Source organism: Hypomesus nipponensis, chromosome 15 (assembly GCF_054491055.1).
Source record: "Hypomesus nipponensis isolate SF chromosome 15, ASM5449105v1, whole genome shotgun sequence".
NCBI classification, from domain to species: Eukaryota; Metazoa; Chordata; class Actinopteri; order Osmeriformes; family Osmeridae; genus Hypomesus; species Hypomesus nipponensis.
This window is the reverse complement of record NC_140375.1, coordinates 10,518,776-10,545,338: the sequence shown is the minus strand read 5'-3', so window position 1 is coordinate 10,545,338 and position 26,563 is coordinate 10,518,776. Positions and strand designations below refer to the sequence as shown.

The following is a 26,563-nucleotide window of genomic DNA, read 5'->3' as shown; positions in this document are numbered from 1 at the left end:
TAAGGAAACACATCAGTCTTCTTTGGTTGATACTTAGGAAGCCTATTCAGGACGAGCCAAAAGCTGTCATTCACTGTCACCTGTGATGTAGGTCAGGGTGCTGAACTGGATTGGCATTCTGTGTTTAAATCTCTCACTCGTTTTCTGCCTCTCGCTTTCTGCCTTTCTATTGCTCTTTTTCTACCTCTTACTGTCTGTCTCTCTCTCTCCATCAATCTCTCTCTCTCTTCCTTCCTTTTTAACTTTATCTCCCTTTTAATCTCCATTCATTTCCTGTCCACACATTAGCAAACCCAGATCCCGGATTACGCCGAGCTGATAGTGAAGTTCCTGGAGGCCCTGATTGAGAGCTATCTGCCGGGCACGGAGGACGAGAGGGTGGAGGAGCAGCTCCGCACCCCCACCTCCCCCTACCCACCTGTCACCCAGAGCCAGCTCAGCATCACCGCCAACCTCAACCTCTCCAACTCCATGACCTCACTGGCTACCTCCCAGCACTCGCCAGGTCAGCGCACGCACACACACACACAGTATCCGCATTGGTATAAATTCAGAATATATGACCACGTGCGTTACACTGCACTGATGTGGCTAACTTCTAACGTGCGTCTCCAAATTGCACACATTTTGGTATTTTTACTGTTTGTGCTTAGAAGCTATGTCGTGGTTTGTAATGTCTATTTTAAATGTTCCCTCAACTTGCTCCTGTACTCTGCAACTAAAATTGTTTTCTAGTCTAACAACTCTTACCACCTAAACATGTGTCTGTGCTCCGGGGTCCTAAGAGTATTGTCAGGCAACTGCAATTGGAGCTGATGGCAAATACCAATAAAAGTCATTATGTAACCTGAAAATAATTTCCCAAGTCCTCCTAATTTAAAATTCAGTTCAACTCAGGCAGGAATTTGACAGATATGCCATTCAAAAGCAGTTCTTTAATTGAAGAAAGTACTATTCATTTACTGAAAATGAATGTGACATCAACACTGAACAATGCAATGAGACAGGTGGGAATGCAGGGCGTGCCATCAAACACGGTGTGTGTGTGTGTGTGTGTGTGTGTGTGTGTGTGTGTGCATGTCTATCTTGCTTCTCTCAAATTTTAACTTTAACCCAGTCACTCTCTTCTCTTGCTTTGTCTGCTAACATTTCCATGCGTATCCAAATGGGGCTTGTGTAGTTTATAGACGCTCCCCAACACTGTCCCATCCCAAGCCCCCCGACGAGACGCCAGAGAAAACATCGGGTACAAACCCCAACTTTAGAGCGTCCCTGGGAAGCTAATGACCCCCCCTGTGGCCTATATATTGCAAGTTGTGGTAACTTACATATCCATTTTTCTGTGTGTGCTGTTGTCATTGTGTATTCCATCTTGTCTACTAAGGTTTTTCCTGTTTTACAATAGCTTAGTCACAAGCACTACATTTCCTTAGCTGTTAATAACAACATTAAAACAGTATATCGATCATAAATATACAATGTCCTGGTCTTAGCAAAGGGCAAATAAGCATGTTATTATTTATGCTATGATTTCTGCACATCTTGTAATGCCAAAATCTTTCCATTCTACCCATGCCAAATATTCACCTTGTTGTGATTTATTGGTTTTAATGCAGTTTTCAGATTTTCCTTTTGTTTCTCATTACTCATGTTACCATTCTCTCCTCTTTCTCTCAATCTACATTTCTTGCTTTCTCTCTCTCACTGTGCGAAGCCTCTCTACCTTTCTCTAAGTCTGCTGTTTTTCGCCACACCTCCTCGTCCTCCCAGGTACACCCCTACCCTTTCTCCCCTAGTGGTCAACAAAGGTCAAGTGCGCTCCTTCACTTGCCTCATTAAGAAAATATCCTACCAGAAAAGGGAGAAGTGAACAGCCATAAACAGTGAAAACGACCCTTGAAGTAGTCAGTAGCATTAGTTGCATTAGTAGCAGTCAATCAACAAATAAAATATTGTTCAGAGAAGACAGGATGTTAAGGATGTTTTGTCTCCCAGTGTACCAAGGATCTGTCAGGGAGACCCAAGTTTGTGCTTGGCGCCACCTACAGGCTGCACTAACATTGATTAAGGGTGACACCTCAATGATCCACCTCTCAGCTAAAACAATTAGTGTCTATTATGTCTCTGAGTCCCCAATGCTTGCCAACTTAATGCTTGCCAACTTTTATAGTAAGGAGGAAGTTAAAATGTCACTGACATGGTCAACCGTGGAATGGCACCTTATCTAGTTGATAACCTTTTGAATTGAATCTAAGAACTTTGTTCATAGTTTGTAGGGGTCAGATCAGCGACTAGATTATAAAAGGAAATCACACTAGTAGACTCTGTTGTGAACTCTGCTGTTCGATTTGGAACGGGAAGTGTGCCGTTAACATTAGTCTTTATTGTATGATAAATATGATATAGACTGTTAATGATTCATTGATTCATTGATGTTCTTTGTCAGCATGACGTCTGATTCTTTGTTCTCTCTCTCTTTCCCTTCCTCATCTCCTCTAGGTGTGGACAAGGAGAATGTCCAACTCTCCCCCGGCTCTGCCTTGTCCACCAGTGGACGGACACGCCACGGTTCGGCCAGCCAGGTGCAGAAACAGCGCAGCGCTGGAAGCTTCAAGCGACCCAGCATTAAGAAAAGAGTATGAGCCAGAATACTGAAAGATGGATAGAACATTGCCCTCCAAAGGTCCCTGGCCGACTGTGCCAGACATTATGCTGCACTTTTTCAATGTTCTCTTTCTCTTTCCTCTTTCCCGCCCCACATGTCTCTTTTTGGATGGTCAAGACTGCCTGACGATTGTTTAATTGATTGAACTGGCTACATTTTGTGTTAATCGATCCAATTATTTTTATCAGAAACTCTGCAAGAGTGTAGACAGAGGGAAAGAAGTCAGGGGAACACATTTCTACATGTTTGTGTAGAAACCGGTTGTTTTGTTTTTTTATGTGATATTTTTAACTGCAAAGAGTACTGAAAATCATCAAGGTGTGGCAGAGGATGATTAATAAGCCATTCTTTAATTTAACAATTTTTATCTACATATACACACTGTGTGTAAATAGATTTTAAAAATAACGATCTATGTACACATACACAGTTTATGAACATGACATTACATTTTGTAGGGAATAGCTGCAATGCATGACAAAGGTTTGGGATGTGTTGATCCTCATTTTTTGCACATATGGGCAACAGAGACCTTTTATCTTTGTTAGTACTCCGAGCGCCACGTAGAACTACAATACCCAGACCCTGAAGGACACTACACTCGGTGGTTGGGAGATGTGTGGCTGAATGTGTACTGCTGAGGCAGTCTCAGTGACAGGAAGGCCAAGGTACAGACCACAGTAAGCCCACAGTCTGAGCTCCTCTGAACCCCACCCTATGTTACCTTTCCCACCCAAGAAGATGCAGTGGAGCCACCAGTCACATGACCACAAGTCATGGAGTATTGTTTAACTCACCATCTTGGTATGTGTATTTGTATGAATTTGCCAATTGTATTCTTCCCAGATATGTACATAAAATATGTATATATATTATATAGAAAAAGTGATATATATATATATATACATATATACACACACTATTCCATATGGCAATGTTGTGTCTCACGCGTTGACGTTTTATCCATGGTGTGCCTTCATTAGGGTTTTCCAATGTGTATAATTTGTAAAATAAAGAAAAAAAATGTATTCTGGGGAAACTGAACAGGTACTAATTATGGAGACATGTTCACACTAAGCATACATGTGGAAAAGAGCTGCATTTTAAACGGTATCTAATTATCGTCAAATATACAATCATCAATACCCTGTTGCCTATTAGTATTTAACCTGTAGAGCTACATTTAGTCATTTAGCAGACACTCTTATCCAGAGCTAGATAGGCCTTATGAATTATAAAGTTATTCTTTTTAACACTTGACATATACAAATATAATCTGAGAAACACTAGAGGGATGAGGCAGACTTGTAAATAGTATATGGCCTTTATTTTATTGTTATGAATCATGTTTCCTGTGTGGACCTTTGTATGTTTGATTTGTTTACAGTTTGGCCACCAAACTAAATCTAATCCAGCCCATATAAAAGTCTACATGAGGATTAAATATTCACTGTAATTATACTTTGTGATTCTTGATTGCAGTGCACAAGTCTTATTTCATTTAATAGAGAAAACCAGATGATGTTGACCTGGTGGATAAAATGCCATTCTTTGTTTATGATTACCTTTTCTCACACAGGTGTTTCATGGTCTGGTGTCATTTTTTTGTTATGACCAAGCTAAATGTGGAATGAGGCAGTTTCAGTGTTGAAGACACAATGACTTACATACACCATATTTAGTATATATTCCCATGTCATCAATACAAGGTATCAATCCCTGATGCCCTTGCAGCAAATAAAGGGACACTTCACCAAAGACTAGCTTGCACTATGTGAATGGAAAGACATTTTCAGAACATGTTATATTGGCGATGATGCAATGGTATATGCTCTTTTGTTGATGTAAATTGTGTGTGTATGAATCATCCTTCCTTTGTATTTCGTTCTGCTTTGTCCATGCTGGTATGAATTTCATTGTGACCTATTGGATTTCTCCACAGAGCACCATCTGTTTTGCAGTATGCAAACATTTAATTATAAAACAAATAGGATCTTTACTTCAGAAGTGTAACACTCACACGACGCCGTATTGATGGTTTAGGCAACGCTTGGACAATGTTGGTTTAATCATCAGCTTGGACATTGAATTCATCTCAAAATAAAAATATTGGTAAACTTTACATGGGACAACCCGTTTTACAAATGGAAACTTGTATTTGGTCAATCATCTTAAATTTGCATGTTTAAATTAAGTTTTGTCTGAGTAACCAAGGGATACAAAGGGAAGGCTTTGTGAAAGGACGTGGATCTAACAGTTTATTGCTTTGAATAATGAAAACCTCTTGTTGTTTTAACATGTTTAGTGCAACTTAGTCCCACTTAATGTTAAGGGAAAACTAATCTATTATCTACAGAATCAGAGGAGAGAGCATAATACAAGTATAGGTCACCAAGAAAAGAAGTGCTGACTAAACAATGTTTACAGTATTCACCAACCACTGTCTCGAGAGCTAAAAGCCTGGGGCTAAATCCATCATTTACACAAAAACTTAAATATAACGGAAAAAAACAGTACTTGAATAGTAAAGCATAGATTTAGCCTCAGTTTTTCACAGTCATCCTGCTATTTTGATTGTGTTGAGGTATGTCTGATTGTTTGTCACTACTCATGCATTTCTCTCAGTATTTTATTCAGGTCCAAAAATTCTCTATTATTATATGGTAATAAATCCTATGTGTACACATGTTAGTATTGTGGCATCCACAGTGAACGTGTTTTGCCAAATCACACTTCCACACTGCTATACTTGTTGGCCATTCATCATCTGAAAAATAAATTAAATATCTTATTGGTATACGTACTTGAGAAATGTACACCTTGCAACAAGAACATATTCTCTTTTGCCCTACGAGTTGGATGCATGTTGAGTGCCCATAACTTCTTTCACGAGTGATTGACTTGCACTATTTTGAATCACGGTCAAGGGTTTTGTGAAGAACAAATAACCTGCAACATTGCATGTTTGATTTAATGTTATGCAAAATCTAATGTGCAGTGTTGGTCAGGATTTTTTGTTTGTTTTTTAAATGTGTTACTGTAAATATTTTGTGTACGATTTTGAAAAAAAGTAGCCCATATTTACTCAACTGTACATACATGTGATATCGTAATATTTCGCTTTTTTGTAAAGCAGTACGTTGCTGTATAATGTATGACGAACAAATTCAATGATTCCAGTGTTAATAATAAAAGTGTTATCCCCATTCTTGTGTAAAATTATATTGTTCACACAAAAGCATATCTGTACAACGGTTACAATTGGTTGAGTAATAGGTGTGCATTAACGTCTGTTAAACAGTTTTACCATAATAGGCCTCACATTATTGGTGAGTTCAGTGAATGTCATTTCACATTTTTAAATGATTCCTTTTAATTATTTGTCCATGATTGATCTGCTTAGTTAATCCAGTTGAATAGTGCTGTGCTGCATCATCATTTGTCTCGTCTATTGAGAATCTGATAAGGAAAGTCCAAATGATCAAACCAAAGAGTTTTATTTTTTAAATGTGGGAGATGGGACCCCATAATTAAAGTATATCTTAGCCAATTAAAAGGGGTTGTCTGGGTTAAACCAATGCATGCATTCGGACAATTGGAAATTAAGCGTTTCGAAACGATTGGTTGGATGACGTTTGGTGCAGCAGGGATAGCCTTCACTTTCATACTAACCTTTGAAAAGTCTTCCTGATATGGATTACCGTATGAATTGCTTAATTGCAATGGACATTCAACATGCAATTGCAATTGATAACTTTCGATGCGCTAATACACATCTTTCCAAAACAATTTTATCACTACATTCTAGGTAGTTGCCTTGCATGTAAAAGTTGACTGCGTTTAAGTGTGACTTCGCGAGACTACAATCTCTACTCGCGTCTGTGCCGTTATCGCGAGGTTTTAACAGCTGTTGGGTCTGTTTTTAGAGTCTGGTGCTTGGTCGGTCAACACGTGGAGAAGACAGAAAGAGAGACCAGACAGGGACACGTTGGGATAGAGTCCAGTCTGAAATACTTAACATTATATTTCAATAATTCAATTAATCGTGGCGGCGTGGAGGACGCGTACATACTGTAAGTGAACTCTGCAAGTTAGCTGTGTATAGCATAGGCAGCTGAGACCACGGCAACTGGTTATGTAGCCTGCATCATTTGTAACAAGACAGCGCAAGATATTTCCTTCTAAAGATACAATGTTGCACTATAAGGTTATGTCACCCATTGAACGAAATTGTAGCCCGTTGGACACACGGTGTCAAGTCTACGTAACTACACAGCTCTAGTATACATCATTTCCATGTCATTGAGCAGCCTAGCTTGATTTCGTGCAGAGGCAAACCAGCAGTTATCAGCTAGCATGTCAGATTCACAAATGAATCACACAATAACGTAACTGTTTTTGGGCTGGTCATTCATCATTGTTCCTGAATTCGCCCGAAAGATGTGAAAGGCGAATGTACATGATTAGCCACAAGCTAGCTCTCCTTTCGTCAGGTTCAGCTAACAAGCTAACGTGAAGGTTTCGAGGCCCAAGTTGCAGAGAAGCATATATCACGACCATAACGTCCTAGATGCGACATTTGGTCACGAGCTACCCAATATAGGCTAAAATCATTGTAATGCTCTATTAGCCTATATGTAGGTAGGCTACACCTTGTGCAGCTAGACAGTTTGTTGCGTGACTGTCGCAGCGTTGTAAATGTAGTGTCAGTCACTGAATTCCAACTCAACGAAGATGGCTAACCTTAACGAAGAGGCTTAAATGATTTAGCCACGACAATGGACAAGTTTAACCAAGCTTCTATTCAGTCTGCGTCTTGTCAATTCAGTCGTTCCATCTTGCCATTTAAACAGGACTCGCATGGATGTTTTGCATATTTCTGCGCATCTTTTAGCCTAACGTTTGTCTACACAGCCGGCTAACTTAATGCATTGCAATTCATCATGCGCCGCGGCCTACCATGCTTTTATTACGGATAGTGTAGGTCATAGCTAGCAAGTTGTCTATTAGCTCATTCTGACATATATTTTGTAGCACAGTTTTTGTTGACCGCCGAATGTTCCGAGATAAATTGTCACCAGACCTTGCTATTTGGTTAGTGACACATGATACCTTTGCTGTTTATTTAATATGTGAATAGCTAGCTTTATCGTGTAGGGACGCACATGCACGTAGCTCATCACAGCATCGAGGCTGTATCCTGGTCTACATTGTTGGATGAAACTTGTATTTATGGTTCTCAGATCTGTCAAAGGAGAACATATGGAAACAGTGTCAATTTTAGATAATCGAATTGCAGAGTAGGGTGTCAGATTCCGGCACTGGAATTGAAGGATAGCCTACCACTCGTAAGATCTAGCTAGAATGCAACATAACTTAACCCATGCATGGGTGGATAGTTATCTTTTTGAGCCTGTCGTATGCGTTTAATGTTGTCCTGTGTTCCAAATGCAGCGAAGCTATATAATAAGCTGCTTTGGTAACCCCCTTTGCTTTGCGTATTGGACGGTTTGTTACATGCAATTTATACTGTGACCCTTACGTTATCTGCCCCCAAGGTCGTATAGCAGCGCAGCTTGATTCTTGACTTTCGAGTGTGCAGCCTATCTAACTCGCAAAGGCCGTGGAGTGTCCCACACGCGGTCTGATGTGTGCATAGACTAACTGAACACTTTTGGTATACTGAAGTCCAAACGATTGTGTGCGTTTTGTCTAACCTTGTCGAAGGTGAACGTTGAAATAACAACCAGACTTTGTTTTAATAACCGCTATGCCCTCAACCGTTGCACCTTGGAACTAAATCGTCTACCTGAATCTGTGGAACTGCCTCGCAGCCATCAATGTGAAGTAGTACATGCAGCTTACCCCCCTCTGTACAACCTGTTATATTAGGTCTGGCACAACCATGTGGTGTGTTCTCCTCTGCCAAGGAAGCAATATGTCCTTATTTGGCCTTTTGACAAATCGCTCAAAATGATGTTGGTTAGATCTTTATTGACTAATAAAGGTGTCCCAAATGTTGTCTTCTGCATATACCTTCTATTTATGAGATGAAATTGAACAGTATTGGAAAATGATCATATGTATCATGTGTTCATTTTTACTCCAGTCTACCTTCTTCCCTATGGAGATGCATGAAATAAAAATAAATTAATCTGCTTCAGCACTCCATCATTTAGTTTATCAGTGTAAACAGGATAAACATCTGAAACCCTTGTTTTCCTTGTTGTGCCATTACCTTTTAGACATGAAATGTCTGTGAAATCAGGATTTGTTTTCTTCTTAGTAGAAATGCTACCCTGCAATGTAGTCTCTCTGTTGACAAACTGGAATCGCACACCATCTCAACTAGCCGTGTGTGTATACACTGGTTGCTGATGCTGTAAAGCATGACTCTAGTAAGAAGCCACAGGGGGTTGGGGGGGGGGGTTGTCCTGGCAGTCAGAGACTAATTCCATCTGATTGACCCATCCCTAATCCCTAACCTTCAAGTCTATCCCAGCAATTCCTGCTCCCACAACACCACCAACTCGCTGCAGGAATCCTAACGTTGGAATTCCAGGAGGCCCCTGTCTCCATAACATACAGGAAAAATTGATTTTTGCAGCTTTATCTTGAGGCTTGTTTTGATCTTTGATACAATAACCTTCTCTTTGGTGTCACTATATGTTATATAAAATAAAACTATATAAAATTGCACTACTTGATTTGCAGGGAACCTTCAAAAATCTAATGGGATTTTGGAGAATTTAAATAACGTGACGGTTGCTATATTTTGATGTCATATGGGCTAGCTGTTGTCTGAAAAGCTGGTCAGACTCGGACATGATCACACTATTCCACAACATTCTTGACTTTATAACTACTGAAACCTTTTGTCATTAAGTTTTTGGATGAAGGGGTCCATTGACTAAGTTCAACTTAAATTACTTGGGTTGTCACTGCAAACTCTTTTGGATGCTTGATATATATGGATATGCTTATATATTTGACATGTCTTGATGTTGTCAACATTTGGCACACAGTTATTGTGAAATGAGGATCACGTTAGAAAAGTGTCCATGTTATTTTGTAGCTGTTTTGCTACTGTGTGTCTTCTCCTGTTCTGAACTTGGTTAGTGTCTTAGACAGATGTATCCCAGACCAGCCTTTCTTTTATTTGACAGTCTCACTCATCCATGTTTTAACTATGATAAGGGTATAAAATGGGGCCCAACAATGATAGCGGGCTTATGTCTCCCTCTCTGAACTCTTAACACGTTCATGTCTCTTCCCATCACCTTCCTACCTGAGACTAGCATTAGCACAGCCTACTATCCATCGCCCTATTCTAATCCTGCTTTACTCTAGTCATAACTTGAGCCTCTTAAGCATGTACGCTTGGTTCCATAACTGCTTCATTGAAGTTTTCACACCTTCCTGACCCGAATTGTGGAAGTTACAAGAAATAAGTAATGTGCCCTCTGGTGCATTTCTGTCTCTCACGAAGAGAAGTTAGCCAGGAACATTGAACAGGAATATTGAGCCCCTAAAGTTCCCTTTCTGATGTGATGAAGTGTGTATGCCATTGTATTGAAAGGAGCTGTCTCATTAATGCTTAGTTAAGAGTTTTCATAGAGCTATTCCATGGCCTCCCTGCTTGCTTAACTGAACTGCATGTTTGTCACTTTTAGAGGTCAAAGTCCAGGTTCAGGTGTACACTGTCCTGGCTTCAGAGGCGTGCGTGCGTGAGATTAAGTGCCATTGGAAGCCCTGCTATACCAGCTGACATTAGAGGGTGGGAAATGGGGTTGTCCTGGGAGCAACAGAGTCACCCCTGTGATACAGTCCTTCCTTCTGGAGGGAAGGCCTCTACCGTTCTGTTAAGGAAAGGCATGCTTGGACTTTTTTAAATATGGAATGGCTGTCTGCCGCAGCCAATCATTGTGAGAGTAACTGGGCATGCCCAGGACGCTGATGAGTGTTTTAAGGGTAACTGTATGCCACTGGGTGCTACTGATAGTTTGGCCTTGTCATGTGCTTGGTTGTTAGTTTGGGAAAGTCGATAAAGCCTGTATCTTTGAAGTTATATAATAATAATTATTTGATTATTTAATATACACACATTTTGTGTTTTGTCAACTGTTACTGATAATGCTACAATGAAATCAAAGGTTGCTGTATTTGTAAATCATATTTAAACTTATGAACCACAGATCCTAAAATGGCAATAATTACAATTCATTAAACTTGACAATGCAACCACACTTGTGTCTATATGCCATTGATTGTCAGATATGTGTGAACAAGCAGAATGAACTCAGAACCTTGTCGAAAGTGACACACCCTTCTCATCCTATGTTTAAGACCAGGACCCGCCTGTGAACACTAGAGGACTCTAGAGGACTGGTGTCCTTAGATGCTCTCCTGCAGACAGCTTCAGAAACATTGGGCCTCCCGTTAGACCACAGCTCTGATGATAGCTTGTATACAATTACTTAAAAGACTTTGCCTCTTCTGTATTGGTTTATTTGATCATGTTTTGGACTCTTGCAATCAGGGGTTGTGGGTTTTCCATATCACACTGCATTCAAACAAAAGCTTTGCTGTCAGGCCCAATACTTTTTCTAGTCCAAGGCTTACCTAACCTCTACACCCTTGTGTCTGTGTTTCCTCCAGGTGTAGCTGCTAGGGTCCTGAGGAGATGCCGCTGAGGTTCCGGTCTGTTGTCCCGTACACGCTGCCCGGAGTGCTGGCGCTGATAGGCTGGTGGTGGTACATCTCACGCAAGAAAGAGCAGATCAGCAGCCACGACAGTGAGGAGGAGGGGGCGGTGGCCATGGGCCTGCTTACATCGCCCACCGAGGGCAGCAATGGCCTATTGGAGAAGGCATCCGTGTCCCCAACCGCCTCCACTCACCAAATCACCGGAAGAGACCCCCCCCCCATTGTTAAAGGAAAAAAGTCAACCGAGCAGAAAGTAGAAGTGAAGGTCCCCACCATCAGAGCGGCGCCAGTAGAAGTCCACCGTACCCTCACACCCGCAGCATCAGCAACCGTAGACAGACCCCACACCCCTCCCGACCCCCACCCGCCCTCTGACCCCCACATCCGCTCTGACCCCCACATCCCTTCCGACCCCCACATCCCCTCCGACCCCCACCCGCCCTCCGACCCCCACCCGCCCTCCGACCCCCACCCGCCCTCCGACCCCCACCCGCCCTCCGACCCCCACCCGCCCTCCGACCCTCTCCACGACAGAGTGAAGACAGACCCTGCCACTGTGAGCTGCCTAGGCTCGGCCAGTACCAGCGTGACACAGACGCCATCATCACCTCCACAGAGTCAGGAAGAAAGCTCTGCCACCAGCACACTTGAGAGGGAGCAGGAGAGCGCTGGGCAGAGCCCACCCTCTGCTGTTGCTTTGGTAACAGAGCCTGAACAGCCAGAGCTGGAAGTACCCAGTCATCCCACAGCAGAAGCAGAGGTGGTGGTTTCCCAGGTACTATATGCCATGGTCTCAGCTACACCACTGGCAGCAGAACTGGCCAATGCAGAGAGACCAGAGCCAGAGGGGGAGGTCTCAGGGAAAGATGCCCCCTCATTGTCTTGTTCCTCCTCATCCACAACCTTTTCCACCAAAGATACACTGGCATGCTTGCCAGCCCAGGACCGGAGAACAGCCCCACAGGAGCCCCACACCCTGGAGACAAACACATCGTCACAAGGTATCCAGAACACTGTCATGACAAGTATACAAGTCCCTCCATCACCTCCAGCACCTGTAGACTCCCTGCTCGCCCAAGGCCCGGCCCAGGAGAACGGAACCGGCGGAGCGGAGCTCGAGCTCATGGCGGCAGGCCTGATCACTGATGTCATCACTGCAGCCACCGCCCAGGTTCTCAGCGTCACCTGCTGCCAAGACACCGACAAATCAGACTCTGAGATTGCCAAGCCTGGCAGTAGCAGCACGCCTCTGGCAAATGGGAAGCCATGCTCTGAGCAAGAGCCAATAAGAAGGGATAGTTGGCCCTCTCCCATAGGCATTGAGTCAACGGTGGAGGAGTCAGCAAACCAGGAAGAGGAAGCTGTGCCCAATGGGTGCCTGTCTGCGCCGGTGTGGGAGCCTATAAGCGGCCAGCGAGACAGAGCAACAGAGAACACGCAGAATAGCCACTGTCCAAGCACTTCGCTAGAGACTCAGGATCCCGCCCTGGCCAGCCTGGACAAACTGGAAGAGGAGGGGGAATGTTTGGGGCCAAGGGTCTCAGGGGGGGTGGTGGAGTCAGCGGTGGTAATGGTGACGTCGCTGGCGGGGGAGCACTCGCTGGGAGCCATGTGTCAGATGAAGAGGCTCAACTGTGTGGGCCTCAGGAACGGTGCTCACGGGGCGAGCGAGGCTGAGACAGACCAGTCCGGAGGTAAGCTCACATCCCACTCATGCCTCATAGCCGAGAGGACAGCCTTTTAGAATCCAGACCCCTTTTTCAGAGGTTTTCCGTTGTCATCTCTTGAGGGTTTGGGTCAGATTTCATGTGAAGTCTGGTGGATATGGGGACGCTTCCCAAAACTGATCCGTAGCCGTCTCCCTCCTCTCCCGTCAGTTTTATGTAAAGATGGTCGTACATCCTACAATACCTCAGGTGAATTTGGATTCATTTCTAGTTTTTCAAGCGCTTTTCCTATTTAATGTGTACTCACAGAAATGCATAGTTGTGGGAAAGGCGGTATTCACAGTAGTGTACAGCACCTCACGTGGTCCCTCACCCTCAGCTACAAACTCACACACTTGTTTACACCTCCATTTTCATACTGGTGATGAACGCTTTTCTATTAGTGTTCTGGGTGTATTTTCCTCCTTGTTGTTCCTAGAATCATTTGTCGGCCTAGTCCAATACCAGGACCTCACCCAAGTTCGTTTCAGTTGACTTTTCAACCCTAAACTGAATCTCCCAGCCACCACATCTCTATATCTTCTCCCCATCTTCGCTGGTTTAAGTGACAACTTAAATGTAACTTTCACCTGACAACTTGATGTGCAAAGATGAGTTACCCGAGCGATGTTTTCACTGAAAACAAGGCGTAGAGCTTCCACTTAAAGGTTAATAATAGCCCGTTTGTTTTGTTACTACAGTACATGTGTTGTGTATCTTTGAGTGGGTAGTACTATATAAATATATAAAAAATGCACATAGATTAACATTTGTATTTAAGAACCAGTAATACCAGTTCCACCAATGACCTTTCTGTGGGCATGTGTCTAGGTTCTGATGTGAACAGCATGGACTCTGTGGACAGTGGCTGCACCATGGGGGCTGGGGACAGCCAGAACAACAGCAGCCTGACCCCCGCAGCCAACTCTGAGCTCATCGTGTGGGAGATTGAGGTGCCAAAGGTGGGTCTGGAACACCCTGGCTCCATCAGGGGCACTTGGTGGCTTCTGCCATACATCTTCAGTCACACTTGTCAAAAGTTACGTTCAGACATCATCAAGATTCACTCAAAGTAGTAGACTTGGGGGAACCAGACCACTGAGTCTCTGACCTGTGAACACTCAGCTGATTCATTATCAACCCCACGCCAGTTCATACAAGAGCAAAGATTATGAAGACCTCAACGTGAGCTTATTAGATTGATGGAGCGTCGTCTCCTGTCTAGTGTATTCTAGTATCAGATGTTATGCAATACTGTAATTGAAATGACGTTACTGTTGCACTGTCCATTAAAATACCAACGTTCCTTAACACTAACTGCTATAGTACCGTTAGGCCTTGATTTTTTTTACTATGCACTTACTATATGCACTATTAATACATCGCTTTGGATGAAAGTGTTAAACAAACAAATATCACTTTTTATTTCTTATTAAGTGGGTCTCCATGACAGGCTTCTCTTTCTTATGAATCCACGCTGAAACGTGGCACCTTTTGTTGTCTTCTCCTTCTCAGCATCTGGTCGGACGGTTAATCGGGAAACAGGGACGATACGTGAGCTTCCTGAAGCAAAGCTCAGGTGCAAAGATTTACATCTCCACCCTGCCATACACACAGGAGTTTCAGATCTGCCACATAGAGGGTAAGTAAGGCCACACTCCATCACAACATGTCTGTTATTAGCTGCTCACCCTGAAGGACCCTGAAGGTTCAATCAAAACCCTCAAAGGAGGAGGAGGGGGGGGTTGTTTGCAAAATTTCCATTTATGTTTATTTATCATTTATCTTCTGATATTACTCTAACAAAATATTGTTGCTGGCTAAACGATGCCAAGTTCCTAAAATGTTCTCTTTCTCTTAACTGTTCATCCTTCCAGGCACCCAGCAGCAGGTAGACAAAGCGCTGTCCTTAATTGGGAAGAAGTTCAAGGACTTGGACCTGACCAACCTGTATGCACCCCCATCTCTGCCGCTCACCCTCCCCTCGCTCCCCATGACTTCCTGGGTAAGGCCAGAGAACCTTCCCAACCCAAACCACCGGTGACAAAAAAAGATTAGGAGTGCTACTGAACAATTGCCTCTCCTGTCCTTGAAGTCTTTGTCTTGCCCTATTCCTATCCCAAATTGTCACCTGAACATGGTTATAGACACCCTGCAAGATTCCCTTGTTAAGGAAGCGGTCCGTCATTTGCAGTCTTAATGTCAAATGAATATACCGGTACCACATGCAGGGTTTTAATGTATGTGTGCATCTTTCAAAATCCAAACCCCGCTGACTGGGGGGTGGTCTGGTCCTGTCCCCAGCTCCTGCTGCCCTCCGGGGTGACGGTGGAGGTGATCGTGGTGAACATCGTCTCCGCAGGCCACATGTTTGTGCAGCAGCATACGCACCCCACCTTCCACGTCCTGCGCAGCCTGGATGAGCAGATGTTCCTCTGCTACTCGCAGCCGGGCACCCCTGCCCTGCCCTCGCCAGCAGAGGGTACGACCATGGATGGATGGATGTGTGTTACAGGGTCTTTTTCCTTTTATCCCTGGGTTCTTTTTTGTTTTTTGAGGCGTGTGAGTGAAGAGGGCGCTGTGTGTATTTGTGGGTATGGCACACTCAGATCTGTCTCCCTCTCTCTATGCACTTCAGTGGGACTGATCTGTGCAGCGCCTGCAGTAGAAGGAGCCTGGTGGAGAGCCCAGGTCATCTCCTTCTTCAAAGACACCAGCGAGGTGGAGATCCGATACGTAGACTACGGCGGATACGACAGAGTGAAGATCGACACCCTGCGGCAAATAAGGTAGGTGCCTTTTTACATTTTTAAATGTAGCTCAAGAATGTGTAGGTGATTGACGGGCCAAATGAGTTCGGCCTTTGGGGTCAGTTGTTAATAATTACATGGTTGCATTGGTTTATTGCGATACCCTTTAGCCCTATAAGGGCTAATCTTCCAGGGTTCGAACAATGAACAAATACACACATACAGACATATATGTATAAACATAGTCATACATAATCATCACATAAAATACAGTTACAAAATTCTCGTAACTATTAATCTAGCTTGTAAACAAATGGTGAATTTCCTTTTTGAAGTTAGCGAGACTGGACAGGGATCTGATGTGTGGTGGTAGGGTGTTCCAAAGATTGACGGCACGGTAGAGAAAGGTTCTCTTTTTGGAGTTTGTTTTTGGCTTAAGTAGTTTGAAACTGTAGGAATTGGATAATATAGTTGAATATGTGTGGGTTGAATTGATGGGAACGATAACTGTTTTGGGGCTCATGACTGACAACTATTCTAAAGAACATGTTCAACGTGCTGATGGCGAATCTATCTCTTACCAAGAGCCAACCCAGATCTAGGTGCATTTGTTCAACAGGCGCATCTAGTGAGCATTTCAACAACAATCTGCAGGCTCTGTTCTGTACTACTGGGAGCTTACGAGTTGTTGACTCAGACATGTTTGCTAGATCTGGTAAACAGTACTGTGGTGTGTGCTGCGCTGTAATCTGTCAACTATTTGTGAAATTACATGAATCCCCCCCAAAATAGAAGTATCTCCCTGTTGGAAAGTGAAACTATCATTGTGAAGTCAATTTTCCATCATTTGTTTAGCAATTTCTTGTATACGTATAATGTGGATTTTATAGCTCTGTCCATGGTAAAGGGACAAGTCAATCAATAAAATGTTGAATATAATTTTCCTCAGGTCGGACTTTGTAACATTACCGTTTCAAGGTGCTGAGGTGTTACTGGATAACATCGTTCCTCTGCCAGGTGCAATTCACACCCATACTAATACTTTACTTTTACAATTTTCTAACCACTTGTCAATACACTAGTAATGGTGGTCAATACACTAGTAATGATGGTACATCTCAATGTAAATTCCTGTGAATGATGGAACATAAAACTGTCATCAATGCTCTTAACACGGCAATAACATTACACCCTGCAGGAGAGGATAGGTTTTCTACCGAGGCCAGCACTGCACTTGAGGAGATGACCAGAGGAGTTGCCCTGCTTGCACAGGTAATGCATAGAAACAATGATACAATTGCAGGGGGCTTTGGGGCAAAGCTGGGAGGGTATATGTATATTGCCAGTTTGCCACATCCTTTTAATACATTAACTTAAGAATTCAGTTTCACACCAGTTTGTGGTACAATAGTGATTCTTTCCCCTGGTGGTGTCTTCAGGAATCCCCCTTTTAAGACTTGAAATAAAATGATGCTGACCCATATCCAAGTCGTTTTAACTTGCTTGCAAAAGTCTCTACTTCATTGGCAGTAATGTTGGATTTGTCTAGCTCAATTATGTATATGCCCAAGTCTCATATTCATTCTGAAAAGGTGAACGATGAAGCCTATCCACTGGACAGATATTTCTGTGGGTTAGGAGTTACAAAGCAGTCTATGTTCTCCTCTAGGTTACGAACTATGACAACAACACTGGTGTCCCGTTGGTGCAAATGTGGAACATGGTTGGAGATGAGGTACGTTTGCCATCAAGGAGTGGAGACAGAATCTATAAATATTTGAATGCTGACATTATTTGCTGACATTATTTCCTAATGCTTATTAAAGTAAAAAGGAAGGTAGAACTTCCTAACAAGTGTAAACACACCACATATTGGAAAATGCAAACTGCTACCAAATCACCATTTTATGAATTGATTGTCCTTTCCTGTACCCCTCCAGCTGGTATCAGTGAATCGCACGCTGGCGGAGAGAGGACTGGGCACCTGGGTGGACAGCTTTTGAACATGGCTGTCCCCGGCTCCACCACCCTCCCACTTTCCTTACGTCCCCTCTGGATCCTGTCTACTCTGATACCTGGAGTTTCCCATCCTTCCTTGCCCGCAGAAACACCCCCATACACATTTCAATAGGAGAACTCTCAACCACTGGATTGGGGATTTTCTTTTTTCTTTTCACCGTTTTTGGTTTCTTAGTTTTGGTTTCAACTTGAAGACAAAAAAGAAAGTACTTGTACATTTTAAGAAAATAATTATATATTGTAACTGAATAAAGGTTGATCCAAGTTTTCCGTCCTGCCGTGACACTTCTCTCCAGGCCTCTGCACAACTTTGACTGGATTATCATGCTGTGGATGTATCCATTGACTCCATAGGAAAAAGAAAACCTTCAATGAATGGGGAACTAACTTCACCTTCATTAAATCTAACGACCTATACACTGGCACAGTATAGTAAACATAATAAACGTTTTTCAATGAAACTGTTGGGGAGGGGGGGGTTGTTCTGGTAGGGTCAAGTGAGACTACCTGAGACGACTCAGCGTTCTCACATCTCACTGTCATGTTCTGTCTGGATTTGTTTCAACAACTGTGGATTAGTCGGTGGACAATGGTATAGAAGGTGCTCTCAGTTCTGTTTTGGTTTCTTGAGTTGTGTCCGTGAAGACAAAAAAACTCTTGATCCATGCCTTGGATTTTATTATAACCACAATCCTAAGAACGGGAAAACTATCTCCAGCCCCTCGTCAATATGGACGCATTGGGAGGGTGCAGAACAAATGTCCTAGGAGCCACGGCCTGCTCACCTGACCTTGCTGCCTCCTCCTGACAGCACTGTGGCCTTACGGAGAACGGGCTTCCTTCTCTGCACCGTGTCCAATTTGCAGCAGGCCTGCCCTCGTTCCTCATCCAGCACACTTGTCTGTGGACATGGGTGAGGGGGTGGGTGAGCCAATGGTGGGTTTTCCCTAAGTTTGGCTTCACAGATCCTGTACCTTCTGTACCGTCCCTCTGGCCACTTCATTTTCATACAGTACAGGTGCTGGACGTCAGCAGTGTGTGCATGGGGGGGTACTTGGGAACATGTAGAGGAAGGGTTCCCTATTCACTCTTCCTAGCCCCACCAATTTTGCGTTGCAGCTTTCTGAGGATTTCATGAGGGAGTCGGCATTTGAAATTTGTGGCCGTGTTTGTGGTAACACTTGACAAAAAATACACACTCCCAGAAAGGCCTCGCCACCTAACCTGGTACACTCAAATAACTGCTTTTAGAGTCTGCCCAATCCTACAGGCTTTTAAAAGGGAACTAGTACATGATATTCAAATCCAGTTTGTCTATCATCTGTATGCATGATAATATACCTGGTATCTGCCCAGCTGCGCCTGTATGTTCACTGTATTGACTCCTACATGTTAAATATTTATACTAGACTTGGTACATGGGTACAGGAATCAACGTGTCAGGTCTTGATTTGTGTGTGAATTGTGTTTCCACAATGCAAACCAGACAAGGTAGTAGGGAGGAAAGGTTAGCATATAGCATCAATCACACTATACATACTGTGTAATGCTGTTAATGCATTGCTTGTAAATCTTTTCGTTGTTTTGGGTTTCATAGACTTTTTTGCCACTTTTAACAAGAAATTGAGATAAATAACTACTGTACATCATTGAACATCCCATAGGGCTTGCTGTCGACATCACTAAAGCAAGTGAAGGTGAAGTTTAACTTAAGTTTCAGAAATGTTATGAATTCTAAATGTAGAGTCTTTCTTTTGACTTGACTAGCTGCTTACTGCTACTATTCTAAATGAATCGAGTTATTGTATTTGAAAGGGGACTAGATACTGTTGATCCTGCCACACTACAAAGTACTGTACCAATGCTATTCTGACAATAAGGCCATATCTTTCCCACTGCTTCATATAGACTGTGTCCAAGTAAGGTTTAAAGAAGTGTTTCAGCATTGGACCGAAGCACTACAGAAGGCCAGTAGGAAAACTGACAGCAGCAGAAAGTAAATTGCATTAACTTTATCCCTAAATGCTTTGTGTTGTTGTGAGGATGACAAAGTTAAAAATGTTGGTTTATTGAGGATGAGACTGGATTGTCTTAGGAAGAGGGTGAACGTCTTGAATAGCTCTGTGTTTGCTTCAACAGATGTTTTTGTACAAAAGTACAAAAGCTGACCAGTGTTGGAGCAGTAGCCATATTCTTCATCCTCGTGAGACCTTTACATCATTTCAACATGTGTGCTCGGTTCAACCCATCAATGCCTCATCCAGAATATATCCCCCTTTCCACTTCACCTGTCCTCTTCCCATTATCAGAAATGCTTGATCCAATAAGTTTTGACTTGTGCAGGCCTGTGTATATAAGATATTTCACTGTACTTTTGTATTACACTGGAGAGACATAAAGCAAAAGGGAACATATTTTCTTTTTTTCAGGGGGGGGGTGTTCAACTCTGCTCCCCTTCCAAAGTTGTTTTATGTTCTCTGTGGGTAAGACTGGTTTGAAGTGTTTGCTTAGCTAGATCATTAATCATTTGATTATTTAAATGAGTGTTAAGCAATCCGGCCCAGATCATTTAATATGTACAGGTCAGTTTTTGCCAGGCTCATTAAAGATTTCATTATTGGTTGTACAGATCTATTGGAAAAAATAAAATTATTAAAAATGTTTCTGGTATTGTTTTTATCCAACTTTGATCATTCCTTTCACAAACAAAGGCCTATTTGTGTTACACTTATCTCCTAGGTGGGGGTGGAGCTTTATATGAGGAGATTGACAGTGGATATTGATTGACCTATTTTAAGTGTGAACATTGTCAGTTATCCTGTTTATGTAGTTTCACTACTTCTGTAAACATATCTATCTAGATATATTCATATACTAACCTTTACTATAAAATTACTTTTTAGTCACATTTCCATGAGATTATAACAGCATTTTGCAATATAAATAAACAAAGCTCTGAATAAAACATTTTTGTGAATCTTACGAATAGATCTGTCATCTGATTTTTTTGTGTAGGTGTTATTTAGTATTTTTTTGCGGTTGTTGAGAGTTTTTGGTAGGTAATCTCACCTTTTACATAGTGGTCAGCAACGTTTTTACACTTGCATCGACTAAATGACACTAGTATATCAACACACTGTATGCCCCACAAAGCCTAAGTAGCACAGAGCAGTCCAGGAAATGGATTTATCATTGTGCCAGGGGCCAGTAGACAGTAGCCAAGTCTAAACAATGTATTTTCTGAATCTGTAAGATGGAAAAGTGAAAGCAAAGGCCTCTCGTTAAACATGAATGATTTACAATGGGTGTTTCTCCTGACTGTCTGCATGTGAACCTTTTTTCTATACGGCCAGTAAGGTAAAGCATGCCCGTTTGGTTAGGAAAAGTATTTCAATCCGGTTGAATATATTATATAATACTAATATATCATATATTGTTCAGACCGGAAGAATGGTGCAGAATTTGAGAAAATTGTTACGTTCAAAACGATTCATCTGTCGTTGTTAACAGGCGGAATGGTTTTCGTCTTTTACCTCAGGTGGTAAGATCAATATCTTGAAGTGACTTTACAATCCAGTCTTCATCAACAGGACATGAGTGTTTAGGACGTGCTTTACGTTGGCCCACATTGGGAGATCAGTAAGGTATCAGAGAAAGAATTCAGACAAGGGATTAAGACCACAAGAGGGCGCAACAAGTTAAGGTATTGACAACGACGCCAGTCTTGCTTATAGGACAAATTCTGATTCTCTCTTTTAATTCACAAATCTGTATCCTATAGGCTATTGTATACGTTATTATATAGGCTTAATAATGTCCCTTAAATGTAGATTCCAATTTATCGCTGATTCTGTCACCTTGAGCATGAAACAATTGTGTTTGTGCAACGTTAAAGGTGACAATATATTTTGAAGATGCTTTGTTGGTGAATTCTGTTCCCGCAGATTAACTTTTGGATGACAGGTGAAGGGCAGCATAAGAACGTAGTTGGAAAGCTACAAACAAAAAATATGCCACCAGAATGCCAATGATATAGGCTACATCAACAGGGTGGTGACTTCAATATAGATTTAAAAAAAAAGAAGTTAATTACAAACATCAAATTAAAAACACAATTAACTGAATGAACATCTGGAAATAGAATGTCCAGGATCTCGAGGAATAATGGCATAATATGAACAAGTAAGTCTAAATCCGTTTTCGTTTTAGAATGAGAGGGTAGCCTACATTGCACCTGTCTTAGATCTACAAAGCAGTATGGATAGCTACACGAGGCTCTCCTCCACCAGCTGGTGAATGAAGCTGTGCTTTGATGCACAGGCCCACGGTGCTTTGATGGAAGTTCATTAGAATGAAAGCTAACAGCTTTTGTTTTTTGGACTCCTTGATGTGCCCAGTTATACGGGAAAAAACTGGATACATTTGTATTTAACTGAATGTGCCAGTGTGTGCCTGTCATCACACTGAAGCGGTAGCAACAGGCATCCCACGACGCTGACACATCACACTGCAGCCAAAACAAAACATCAGACGGCTAACCGACAAAGGCGCGTAATGGGATACGGCCTCTGTGCACTGAGTCTTTTTTCATTAACAAATGAAATGTGTTTTAATTAGCAGTATCTGAAAGAGATAAGGGGGTTTGTCCTTTTAAAAGCTGATCTTACTTGATCTAACAGTGCAGGAAACAACAGGATGTTTGCTAAGCTGTCCTCATGAAATCACGATCTTGGATTTTAACAGGATGGAGAAAACACCAGGGATAGACACATGAGTACAGCTCTAAGATAATTTTTTCTCAACAGCATTGAGCACACAACACAAAAAGCTGTTGCACATGAGTCTGTCATGTTAGTTTTGCTCACGCACACCGGATAGTGATCTAACAATTTTAGTTTTTTATTATCATTAGATTGTTATAGCCTTGAGCAGGGCCGGCCCAAGGCATAAGCGAACTAAGCGGCTGCTTCAGGGCCCCCGTGGCCAACACAGGGCCCCCAAGAGCACATGCAATTACAGTTTAACGTGTTTAAAAAAAAAAATATATATATATTAACAACGCCAAGGGCCCCCCAAATCAATTCTCCTTAAGGCCACGTACAGGCTTGGGCCGGCCCTGCCCTTGAGGCACAGCGTGGCATAATCCTTGAACAGCCCTCACACATTCTATGTTGTAAAATAGGCCTAAACGTTAAACTGTGACTAAAACTGTGAACAATGGGATTTCAACACAGATCTAGTAACACTAGCACATTACTTTCTGACCCTAATCTTAAACCTACTGTACAGTAGGCCTTGACTGCGAACCAACAAACATTTTCTGTTCTCATCAGATGATGAATAAATCACCTTTGTTCAACTAAACTTTTCTTTTCATCATCATCACCACAGTTGTAAAGCAATTGTTTTGTGATCTCTAGCATTCATCATTACTGTGGCAAGGCAGGCTTTACAGTCACTAAATTTTCCTTTGAACTGAATTTCAGAACAGCATCACAAACATGATCTAACAAACTGCTATTAACACCAAACCAACAGAAGAACTGAAATTACTCCGAATAGACAATATATTTTTACTTGACACCATTCAAGACACTAACACTTATTTGTTTTGGTGTTTAGTGTTACATCATTTCACCATTACAAAGCAAGTTCTGATAAGGTGTTAAACATTAACATGCCAGCTAGTCTTGATATCTAGGCTATATTATGCAATAGAACCTGATACGCCACTGAACCGGCACAAATGTTTGGATCATTACATCTCCATGAATTGTTTTTCATCAAACTAGTATATGATTGAGTACTATTTTTATATCCGGAAACATTTGATGTTAGAAATAAAGTTCTTGGCACTGTTTTCAAAGACAATTTCAAGTTGTATTGTTCAGGGGAAGACCCCATCGTTAGAATTGGGTACAGTGTTCAGTTTGGACTAACTTCAATGATAGTAGCTTAATGAACTGTTCAGTCATATCCGTTAAGACTCAGAGAAAGAGATTTATCATGTGTGTGGAGATGAAATGACTGCACCAAGACCCCCCTTGGTTAATTAAGTCACAGTTTGTCATTTCCTATTATCTTTTGGTTTGATAACAGTCCAGTTTACTCCACTCATCCGATGAGGGTGGGTGTGGGGGGCTACTTGGGGGATTCTCTTATCTCTGTCACTGTTTGATCTGAGAGAATGTCCTCTTACGATTCCTTCTAATGGCTGTTACAATTTGTTAACGGTCCCCAGGGCCCCTGGCACCCCATCCCACCCAGTCCTGCTTGCATATTTCTACCTCATTCATTAGTTGTGGTTGAAATATGATATACTAAAACATGTAAAGTAATTAATGGCATTGTTTTTGAGGATTATATAATACTTTCACTGTAAAGATTGCTTAATTATGCCCACCATCAGACTGTCTTCTACATCTGAGCCAGTGTTTATATTTCATATGACCGTATTTGTGTGTACTCATTTCCTGGTGATTCACTGATGAGAGATGTTTTAGCACAGTACATGATAAGGCTTCTAAATTGAAAGTAAGATTACAGAAGCATATTCCAGAGTTGGGACTCTTGCAGATGTCTCATTTGAAGTAAAATAATAGTCTATTTTTACAGCCTGTGTGACTGCGATGAAAAAACAATTTATTTAACTGCATGATATCCAGTGGATGCTATGTGGGACTTGTTTTCTACAAACAGAAGACACATCAAGCTCACATAGACTGTATAGGTTAGTGATACAGTATCCATTTTCAATCCATCTATAGTTCTCACATTTTCATCAAACCCCTTAGAATCATAAAAACCACTAACCAGACCTCGTCCCCTTTTGATCAACCTCTGGCCCTAACAAACAACAGCCTTTCCCTCTAATTTGAAAGAAAGTGTTTTTTTTTAATTAAGTGGTTGCAAAAGAAAACAAAATAATAGTGTGCAATATATGATACTTTTGCACCTCTCAACAAAACATGCAATACACAAGTACTGTACTCAATAAGTATTATGACTGTTCAACTGTGTTGAATGAAAATGCTACAGTAGTTGAGTGTTGAGCCAAGCCTCATTTCCATACAACTCTAAACTTCATGAAAGTCAAACAGGCGAACAGTAGTTATTACACTTGTGTATTTGTTCATTTGAAGATTAGTTCAACAGGCCATTGCACCACTATGCATTTATCGAGTTAGCATTCACTCTACTCTAATGCTGAGACAACGGTCTCCAGAGCATGTAAGTACAAAGGGCTAAATTAATACTAGTGCATTTCCATTGTATTCAATTTATATGAGATTCATTTGTAAATCAATGCCACTTAAAAATGGATGTCATCTACTATAAAATGTTAAAATCAATTACATTTTTATAAAATGCATGTATACTGTTTCAAATCCTTGCTATGATAGTTTGTGAAAGTAATTTAAGCCCCAAACTAAACGTATTCATTTAAAGTTCTGTTATGCAAACTAAATATGCCTCTGATAATAGCATGGCTCTGTGTGCAGTTAACCAACAGCCAGACAGCTCCTAGATTCTAGCAAGTAAGGTGCAAATGCAGTCTCCACATGCCAATCAATCAGTCAGATTTAGTTCAGCTTTGCCTAGCCTTTGGCTTGATGTGTGTCACCTTTACTTTGTGTTGCTAAACTGCAGTTTGAAAGCTCTACCCAAGGAAAAAGGACGGGTAAAAAGAAAGTGATGTGCTGTCTATGGGCCAAGGGTTGCCTCCAGCCTATGCCTTTCCCCAAAGATACTTTGAGGAAATAAACAACAGTCATTGTAGCATGATTTCTGAATCCAGAGAGTAGCATCTAGCTCATTTTCAGATTACTGAACTTCCTCAGTTCAATGGGTATAGACAGAGCTGGCAGACCATCTTAGTATGTGCAGATGGACGTTCACTTTTTTGTGGCATGGCGTTTGTGGAATTATTAAATTAATATGGTAAATATAATAATTGAATGTTGATTAACTTTAATATTTAACATGATATGTGCTGATATGGTGCATGCTGGCATTGTCAACACCAGCAACATAAAATTGGTCTAGAGCCACTCTTGCTTTTGCTCCACTAAATCAATGGACTTGAACTTCAACATGTAACTTCAGAATCTCTTCAGAATTGCAACAGCTACACAACCAAAATGTTGGTAGGTTCAGATTTAGGTGAGGGTACAGTTAAAACAAGTGTTCTCTGTTACACGCAACTTTGAAAGCTCATTTCACAGAGACTCTCATTGTTGAGATGTACTCAACTGTAGATCCGGATTCAGAGATTTAGAGCAAAGAAAACGTCATAGAACACAGTGCACACACGGAATATATCACGCCAGTTAACTACTGTAGCAAACCAGATCTAGCCAGTGAATAGACTGAAACAATTTTAACTAGACACAAATCATATTAAAACGTAGGCATAATGGTTCCATGTCAGTTAATAAATGATTAAAAAAAAACTTCCATAATAGATTAATAAATAACTGATTCTGTTTCTGTATCAATCAGAACTAGTTACATGAAATTTATTTTCACAGTAAGCATGCATGTAAGCATGCATGTCTATTGTGGTTAACTTTACATTTGTATCGATAATATAATACGTGTCACATACATAGAAAGAAATCTGCAAAGTGGTTACATCTGTATGTGGGCGGGGAATGGCAAATGACGTCAATGGAATTGGTTAGGTGACGAGCCCCTACCCCGCCCCAAGTGGGTCA

The 26,563-nt window shown here is 41.7% G+C and overlaps 2 protein-coding genes across 5 annotated transcripts in view; both read left to right on the top strand.

Moving 5' to 3' along the window:
• The window catches only part of nf1a (neurofibromin 1a), a 50,023-nt gene extending 45,207 nt beyond the window's left edge, over positions 1-4,816 (top strand). For 2 of the 4 annotated variants that reach the window (XM_084674008.1, XM_084674007.1), the window contains 3 exons: positions 289-505; positions 1,715-1,770; positions 2,500-4,816. In XM_084674008.1, coding sequence (XP_084530134.1) covers positions 289-505; positions 1,715-1,770; positions 2,500-2,655 — 429 coding nt within the window. In that variant the 3' untranslated portion in view covers positions 2,656-4,816. The remainder of the gene's footprint in view (positions 1-288; positions 506-1,714; positions 1,771-2,499) is intronic. The other 2 variants (XM_084674010.1, XM_084674009.1) reach the window with 1 other exon arrangement.
• Positions 4,817-6,588: 1,772 nt separating this feature from the next.
• Positions 6,589-20,507, top strand: akap1b (A kinase (PRKA) anchor protein 1b). Its single transcript, XM_084674912.1, has 12 exons — positions 6,589-6,738; positions 11,324-13,065; positions 13,249-13,287; positions 13,909-14,039; positions 14,593-14,719; positions 14,955-15,082; positions 15,382-15,559; positions 15,716-15,866; positions 16,777-16,844; positions 17,026-17,099; positions 17,497-17,562; positions 17,768-20,507. The coding sequence occupies exons 2-12, from the start codon at positions 11,349-11,351 to the stop codon at positions 17,828-17,830; spliced, it is 2,742 nt and encodes a 913-aa protein (XP_084531038.1). The 5' UTR covers positions 6,589-6,738; positions 11,324-11,348; the 3' UTR covers positions 17,831-20,507.
• Positions 20,508-26,563: the final 6,056 nt, after the last annotated feature.